At 36.8% G+C, this 9,160-nt stretch overlaps 1 protein-coding gene across 1 annotated transcript in view; it reads left to right on the plus strand.

The window, feature by feature from the left end:
- LOC107700936 (disabled homolog 2-interacting protein-like) overlaps positions 1-9,160 on the plus strand; it is a 91,638-nt gene that overhangs the window by 14,407 nt on the left and 68,071 nt on the right. The window contains exons 2-3 of the mRNA XM_016502810.1: positions 73-185; positions 4,723-4,841. Coding sequence (XP_016358296.1) covers positions 73-185; positions 4,723-4,841 — 232 coding nt within the window. The remainder of the gene's footprint in view (positions 1-72; positions 186-4,722; positions 4,842-9,160) is intronic.

Genomic DNA, 9,160 nt, shown 5'->3' on the forward strand with positions numbered 1-9,160 from the left:
GTGCTGAAACTTCTATATATGGAACAGTCATTTTGTTAATAAATCAATTTCTCCGTCTCTCTTGTCTCACAGACTCTCCACCTGAGAAAACAGGGCGGAGACGTAGCATGCCAGGCTCCACCCCTGACAAAGCCCCACCTACAATGGAGCCCACTGCCACTGCTGCTACACCCTTCAGGGTCACAGTGAGTATTATATGTGTGTCTGATCAAACACAGTCTGGAATCCAGATGTGATACATACTTTGCCCACATATATCTTATCTTTATTGCTGCTACTACTTCAGATCTTTAGTATTAAAATTCTGCAGTACTAATAAACGTTAGCTTGCAAGTCATTTTGTCAAATGCTAATTTCCTACTTGAGGCTATAAATGTGAGCAGTGGTGGTGTTTTATTAATATTTTAAGTAATTAAAAAGCAAAAATCCAGTGCAACATAATGTTAAGCCTAATAACCAAGCAGCTGAAACTCAAGATGGTGATCCAGCCCAAAACCACATACCAAGCCTAATATTGGAAGTATTAAGTTGAAGTCTGGATCAAAGCTACATTTATAGGCTAGATTATACATCAGGATATTACATACAAATTAATTCCGAACAAGCTCCATTTGAAGAGAATGTTTTATTGATGGGCATCAGGGAAGATTTAACAACGTTCGAATGCTCACTATAATTGGTATGAAGTTGTAATGATATGTTTATGAGCGTGAGCTCTATTAGCAAGGGATGAAAAAACTTCTCATGATTGAAAAGCAGTCTGTTAGCAATCGTTTCAAATTGAAGCTCACATTATGTGCCGGTTGCGGAAGTAAATCATTAGCAGTCAACAGCAGGTGGTATTCAGTAGTTTCACCCTCTGTATAAAATGCAGTGCATGTGGGCTTTTTATGTGTTTTTGCTGCTTAGCATTTACTGAATGTAGGTGTAATTACATTTAAATGAGATCTCTGAGGTGACTCGAGGGCCACTTGACCTCTGAGCTTCTGCAGATTCAGGCCCAATTACTCGTCTAGCCTATAGTGCATAGTTTGCAAATATCTCCTACGAAGTTAAAACATGATCTGAGAACACTTAAGTTCCATCACAAATCTTCTCAGTGCTGTACATGTTTGAATAGGTTCAAGGCACACAAAGGTAGCCTTAGATGTCATTGTTTTGGGTGAATGATGGAAGATGTCACATAGCTTGATTGTTAGGTAAGTCTATATGGACAATTAGGGAAGTAAAGATAATCCCCCTGCACCCCCCGCTGGTAGGCAGTGGTACTGTACCTTTCGGAATCAGGATCTCGTGCGATTTTTCTCCCCTCTCCCTCTCTATCCTACTTTTATCCTCCTCTGAACTCTTATTCTCTGTGCATGAATAACACCATCAATACCAGATGGACAGATGTATTGAATGACCTTGAAGATTCTTATATGAAAGAAATGGTGATCTAATTAATGTACATGTCAAGAAAGATGGATGAATAGTTTTGTTTTGTGAATGCAGTAGAAAACCCACTCTGTGAATTAATCGTTGCTGTGTGTGTGGTTAAGATGGAGTGTGGGAAAAGCACAAGAACACCATTTTCAGCAAAGTTTTCTGGTGTTTTTTTTTCTCTTTAATCGATTAGTTACTCAGCCTCAGGTTTGTTTTGTGTTAAACTGTATCTGACACTTTACTGGATGCCTGACATATGCAGTTGACTGAACTGACAAGGCATTGGGAAATCTATTTAAAGTTATACAGTATTATTTAGATATAGTCATATGAATAAGCTATTATTATTAAAAAAATGGCTTTAGGTAAATATTTCAGGTCATTTTCCATTGATTTGCTCCTGGCAGATTTTTGATATATAGGCTTTATTTAATTTCTGCCGCTTGCACCTAACCCAGGCTTTCTCATCTGCTTTCACATTAAGAAAAGGTGAAATGTGCTTCATAATTTTAGTCAAAGCATCCTTGTGGTTTAACGTAGAACTAAGGGTGACGGAGTCCTGCAAATATGTGTGCCCAAGGGCCTCATGGGACCACGATCCGGCCCTGGATTTTGACTGCCAACATCCATGACCTGTTTGACAGACCTGCTCGATAGTTGCTTATTAACATGACATTGCATACCATGACTGAATTATTTACTAGGGCTGCAGTGAACACTGTTTTGATAACCGATTTGATTATTTTTTTATTCAATCTGATTTATCACTGCATGTGTACGTGTGATATTGTGTGCAAAAAATAGTGTACACCAAGGTCCGTTTACACCAAGAAAGATAACTATACCGATAACTTTATTGGCGTCCACACCAAGGACGATAATGTTCTGTTTGTTATAAGAGTGTGTTGCAGTTATTTCATTTGCTGCTTTAATTGCTCAAGCTCATTAAGTCAGGTGGATTCTGATTGGCTATCAATGTTTTTATCATTCATCAGCTGGAAAAAAGTTCTGAAAGTGATTGCAACAATATTGTTGCTCTGTGTCGTTATTGTTGTGTTGTGGACTTTACTATTCTCATAGAATTAGAGCAATTATTTAAACTTTGTAGTTATAGTTATCGTCCTTGGTGTGAATGGCTCTTTGCAATAAAAGAGCAAGAGAGCAGTTTTTGTAAATACTGAAAAGGGGAAGAATGTTGTGCAGGAATGCACACATTCTTTCCCTGTATCAACACATTTCTGTCATCATATGACATTCTCCTGTAAAGTAATTGTGATTTCAATATGGTTAATTTAAAACCATAATTTAATGTTTAACAAAGAATATTGTTTTGATCCACATGATTGTGCTTCCTTGCTCTGTTTGATTGACATGGTCTGTGAAGCGGGTTTTTTTTTTTTTTTAAATAATGTTAATGACAACAGAGACATTTTTAATCTGATGTTTGCTATCACAACATATGCATTATAAGAACATAACATAAGAACATACAATAATGTGCTGCTTGTTAAGTTGAATGGATACTTTTATTCAGCAAGGATGCATTAAATTGATCAAAAGTGGCAGTAAAGACATTTACATTGTTACAAAAGATTTCTATTTGAAATAAATGCTTTTCTTTTCAAAGAATCCTAAAAAAAAGTTAAGGTTGCACAAGTGTTTTCAACATTAAAAATAATAAGAAATAGGGATGCACCGATACCACTTTTTCCAGTACTCGCCCGATACCGGCCGACCGAACTACAAACTTTCCAGTGATGTCTGTGAGAACGATACATTCACTTGACAAGCTCGCGCATCTGCGCCGCCGCACGCTCAATCCACTCAGCGCGCTTTGTTTATCAGCTTGCGCACATCAGCTATACAGGCGTTAATACTGAATGTTTAACGTTATATTCATTGCATACATTTTTAACGAGTATGAGTACGAGTACAGGAGACCAGTATCGGACCCGATACCGATACCAGTATCGGTATCGGTGCATCCCTAATAAGAAATGTTGAGCACCAAATCAGACTGTGAAGCATTCTGTGACACTGAAAGCTGAAGTGATGGCTGCTGAAAATTTTGCTTTGCTGTTACAGGAATAAATTACGTTTTAACATATTAAAATAGAAAACAGTTATTGTAAATTGTAACGATATTTTACAGTATTATGGTTTTTGCTGTATTTTTGATCAAATAAATGCAGTCTTGGTGAGCATAAGAGACTTCTTTATGTAAATGTAAAACATTAAAAAGTCTTACTGAGCCCAAACTTTGAATGGTAGTGTAAGATTATGTCCAAGTCAAAAAAAAAAAAAAAAGACTCTAAACTGCTGTTCTTCATAGAGCCACCAAAATACTACCATTTATTCTAGTCATTTATAACTAATACTAATAAACTGAAAATCAATTAATTTAGGAAATACCAGTCAAACTGATTATCAGTTTACTCTCGACTCTACAGTATTCAGAGCACTTGACAACCTGGCAACATGAAATTACAAACTCATAACCTTCTTTAAAGCAAGCTTTGAAGCTTACTGCATCAATATTTTTTGCAATTCATGTAATGTTTGGACAAGGGAGCTTGTTTATTATTCAGATGTCTTCTTGTCATTGTCTCTCTCAGTCCTCTTCTGATTTGATTTCCTTTTCTAGCGAACGGTAGGCTGCAATACTCTGACTGATTGCTCTGTGATTAAGAGATGTCTGTGTGTAATCATTTGCATATATTGTGAATAGTAATCAGTAGGGTGCTTTAATTATGTAGAATATGCAGATGTGTTAATCGGTAGGGGGGAACGGCCTGCTTTCTGTTTGTTTACTAACACTTTCTTGTCAGAAACTTCATGTCTGCTGACTCGCCTCTCTTTTCCTCCAGAAACTCTTTCCACACCTTTTCTCATTCTTTCTCCGTTGCGTTTCTCACTTTCTCACATTCTCGCTTTTTATCTCTACAATAGCAGCCTTACAGTGAGGATGAGTGGATCGTATTTTGTCCTTGACTCTCTTTCTTTTCTTACAATCCTTCACGTTCTTGCTTTCATTTTTTTTTCTTTTTCACTCTTTCTCACTTTATGCCTCCCTTTCCTTTCCATGCCCTTGATGCCAACCTGCTGTCTCCATGGTAACTGGTGCCTAAAGGAAGTTGAGTTTTGAGCTGCAAAAATGTGACGGGTGCTTTCACAGAAAAAGGGTGTATAATGTGGGGTAATTAACGAGTGAATGTATGAAATAGTGGTGAAAGATCAATATGAATCTGCCTGTTATTATTATAATGTCTGTCCTATTCTCTGTCATTTCCTCATTAGGGGTTTTTGAGTCGCAGGTTAAAGGGCTCAATAAAGCGGACTAAGAGTCAGCCTAAACTGGACAGGAACAGCAGTTTCAGACACATCCTACCAGGCTTCAGACTAGTGGACAACGACAGGTAAACAACAACAATTTTCCATCTTATTCCAAGTGTTTAATTTCTACACCACTAACGTCATCTAGAAGAACCTTCTCTATAGAGGATCTGTGTGTTTGGATAGTTTTAAACCAGTGGTTCTCAACCTTTTTGACTGCAATGAAAGCTTTTTCTGTAATGACATAGCTGCTTGTTTTCAAATATATAGGCATATTACAGAAACTAGTAGTGACAATATGTTAAAGTAATTCAATAAAAGACTTATAAATAATAACATTTTAGTTTTACAAGCTGAAGAATTTTTTTATGACTAATGAGTTTACTGCCAATTTATGCCAAATAAAATATTTTAGAGCCTGAGAGAACTAGAAAAAATAATATTTTAACAATTTAATTTAAAATTACATTTGCTGAAAGAACAAATTAAAATAATATGTCTTGATTTTTTTTCTTTGAACTTATGTCTCATTTTTACTCATTTTAAGCGTTTTTGCAGCCCACTTGGAAATGCTCCCTGGTTGAGAACTATTGTTTTAAACTAGTTAAAATGATCTTAAAAATAGCATTCAAATGTCATCTTTAATCTTTCAGTCACTGTCTTGACTGGAGATCAGTTGTTACAGTCATGGAACCATGTGTTATTGGAGACAATAAAAAGTTGGCAGTTGGTTCTGACCTATTTTAAAACTTTACTGGATGTGAATGGATATGTTGCTGTATGAGTGGCTGAATGAATATGGCAGTTGAGACTTAGTATAGATATTTTTGCATGTGTTTGCATTCTGTGTGCTAATTCCTATGGAATAGCACCATATGTAAATGTACGATTTTGCATTTCCTCATGTCCGTGCTGCATAATTTGCTGCACAGTAAACAATGACGTGTGTGTGTGTGTGTGTGTGTGTGTGTGTGTGTGGCCTGAAAGTTTGTGTGTCTGTTTGGCAGAATGGTTATTGAGGTCACTTTTGACATGCCTCTCTTGTCAGTGAAAACCGACAGAGCTTTGCAGTCCAATCTGTCATCTGCCTCTTTCTCGGAGATGCTCCTTCATGCATCTTCTCTTTCCCTTATCCCATAAATATCCCTCACTTTAAACAGACTGCAGCTGTGCTCTGCTCTTGAGTTTTTGCTCATTTCTAGCAAATTTCTGATTTGGAAACTTTCGCTATACTTTATTTTACCGTAAATGTAATACACTTACTGTTATGCTCACAATTTGCAGAACAATAACAGTTTGGTAGTGGTACTAGAAATAGACTGACGTGACAAATTTCAGGTCTAGCTGTTTATTCCTATTTTCTTTTCTAGTTTAAATCTTGAAAGTGGGCATTGAGTTATTGTGAGATGGGAGTCTGCTGTAGGACTAAATGTAAATCATATAGAGAAGTCAGGCTTCCAGGCAGGACAAGAATGCATCGATCGAAAGCCCACTGTCCAATAAACAATTAATAGCTTTTTTTCCCAGTGCAAACAGCAGTCATGATAGATGGCCAGTGAAGCACACTCTCCAAGCGGGACTCAAAATGAAACATTTGGATTCTCTTGTCCAGTGAACATTTATCTTTGCTCCTATTAAACATTTATATTTGGTGCTTTTAAATCCTATGGATTCCAGCAATGTCTACAGACAGATTCATGTGGCATTGCCGGGGTGCACATACATTTTTCAGCCTGGTTCTCATATGAGAACCTGGAGATTTGGTTTGGTCCTCACACGGCGGCACATGGTGTGACCCATCAAATATAACTATAAAAAATAAATTAATAATAGTGATAATATTATTACACTTTATTTAGTTTTTTTAAATAAAATAATAAACTAAATAATAAAGTGTGATAATACTATTTTATTTTAAAATAAAAAGGCAGTATTAAATACAAATACAATTATTTTATAGTAAACTTAAAAATAAAATGCTAATATTTTTTATTATTTTTATTATTATCATTATTATTATTTTAATTTGAACCTTAATTATTATTTTTAATTTGAATTATTTTCATTTTTCATTTTCAAACTTAAATAAAAAGCTTTTATTTTGGCAGGTTGCCGGCAAGTAAGTATATGCGCTTCCGGGTTTAGTGCTGCCGATTGTAGAGTGTCAGCGAATGAAATGTCACAGTTTTGCATTGTGCTTTGAAAATGTTAGCCTAGATTTATGCTTTCAGTTTGAATAGAAATCTTATATAGTATATTATTTTAATTTGAACCTTAATTATTATTTTTAATTTGAATTATTTTCATTTTTCATTTTCAAACTTAAAATCAGCAGGCTTTTATTTTGGCGGGTTGCCGGCAAGTAAGTATATGCGCTTCCGGGTTTAGCGCTGCCGATTGTAGAGCGTCAGTGAATGAAATGTCACAGTTTTGCATTGTGCTTTGAGAACGTTAGCCTAGATTTATGCTTTCAGTTTGAATAGAAATCTTATACAGTATAGTTTGTCGATCTAAAATGGTAATTGTGCATTAACAGCTGTCAACCATGGCTGCGTTTCCCAAAAGCATTGTAAGCCTAAATTGATCATAGCTCCATAGGTGGCAATGGGTCTACGATGTACTTTGGCTTACGATGATTTTTGGAAACTCGGTACGCAAATGCGCGCTCTGAACTCATTTACACATCGCATTTCTTATTTTGGTCGCGCATGCGGACCTGCGGACCACTTATGTGCACCCCTGGGCATTACAGTCATTCTGCATTATATTATTTACACTTTTATTTGATCAAATATCACATTTATTAGTATATCAATAAATTACATTGTTGGGAAAGCTGGATTCCATTCAGTTTTAAAGCAATCATCATTTATTTTACCTAGTTGACCTCAGCCCACCAAGCCAGCTGATTAACCATATTAAACTATAGAGAGAGAGGATATATATAGACATATAGAGAGAGATTTTTTTTGGTGGATCTCAATCAACCCCAGTTTGTACTTTATCTGTGCTCAGCGTCGATTCCCTCATTAATCTGGGTATTAGCTGGCAGTGTTTTGCCAGTTTAGCTTTAGCCATTAGCTTAGACCCTAAGAATTCCCAGTCAGTCACAACCCTCGTTTTACCTTATATCAGCAGCATTAACAGCAGCCGCTGCTCCAAACCCACGGCCTGAGCTGCTCATCCATTCTTTACACAAATGAGATTATATGTGCGGATGCTGCTAATCCCAAAAGCATCTCATTTGATTGGATTAAGTGTAGTAATTGTCTGTGCTTTCAGCATGACTTGGCTGGAGCAGACTATGGATGACTGTGCTTGTACAGATAGGGGATGAGTACTCTGGACTTCTGTGGGGCCAAATGGATTTTTGTTGAGTTTGTGTGCCCGATGCCCAGGCTGATCTGAGTGCAGCATACTTTTGTGCCGCTTACGATCTGTGCTTGAGTGTGTGTGTGTGTGTGTATCTCTGCATTATTACATTCATTTGGCTGAAAATGACCCTGCGTTACCAGACAGTCTGATTGTGGCTTCTATTATAAGGAGTCAAGAGCTGTTAATAGAAATCGACTCTTCTTTTGAAAGCCCTTACATTAAGGGATATGCGTATACAAAGGCAGTTACATCTAAATGGACATTTATTATATGCAGTATTGACATGCACACAGTTTTCTCTGTAGCATTTTTGTAGAAAGCCAGTATGTACAGTAGGTGAGGTTTAGTTTTACTGATTTCTGAATTCTTGCTTACCTTTTCTTTATTTCTTTATAATGTTTACCCATAATGCGATGAAACATTTAGTTTGTGCTGTTTGTCCTTTTGCCACAGATGGCACTTAGGAGACTTAGGAAACATGATACCTGCCACAAGTTGAACCATTTACCAATAAACCAGGCTGTTCTGTTCCAGTGGATGGAGAAAAGGATTGTTCTTAGTGTGTAAACTGGATTACAAATCAAATGAATATCAAAAATAGACATTATTGGGGGGTATCTACTAAGAGTTGATTGTTTAAAGGGGTCATATGATGCGATTTCAATTTTTCCTTTCTCTTTGGAGTGTTACAAGCTCTTGGTGCATAAAGAAGATCTGTAAAGTTGCAAAGACTAAAGTCTCAAATCCAAAGAGATATTATTTATAAAAGTTAAGAATCAACCACGCCTACCTAAAACGGCTCGTTCTAACGAACGAGCCATGTGGGGACAACTGCCATGTCCCCACATGTCTACGTCACGATGTGGGAAGATTTGCATAATGCTGCCCAAATGTTCACGCAAAGAAAGAAGGCGTAACTTTGATTCTCGCTGTAGTATTGTTGCCGCCGCCGCCATGTCATGGAGATGCTGTGTTTCGTTGTGAAAGCGAAACTACTTTGTTTGGCCTTCCAAAAGAGGACGATATC

This window comes from Sinocyclocheilus anshuiensis, unplaced genomic scaffold (genome assembly GCF_001515605.1).
Source record: "Sinocyclocheilus anshuiensis isolate Anshui unplaced genomic scaffold, SAMN03320099.WGS_v1.1 scaffold438, whole genome shotgun sequence".
Lineage (NCBI taxonomy): Eukaryota > Metazoa > Chordata > Actinopteri > Cypriniformes > Cyprinidae > Sinocyclocheilus > Sinocyclocheilus anshuiensis.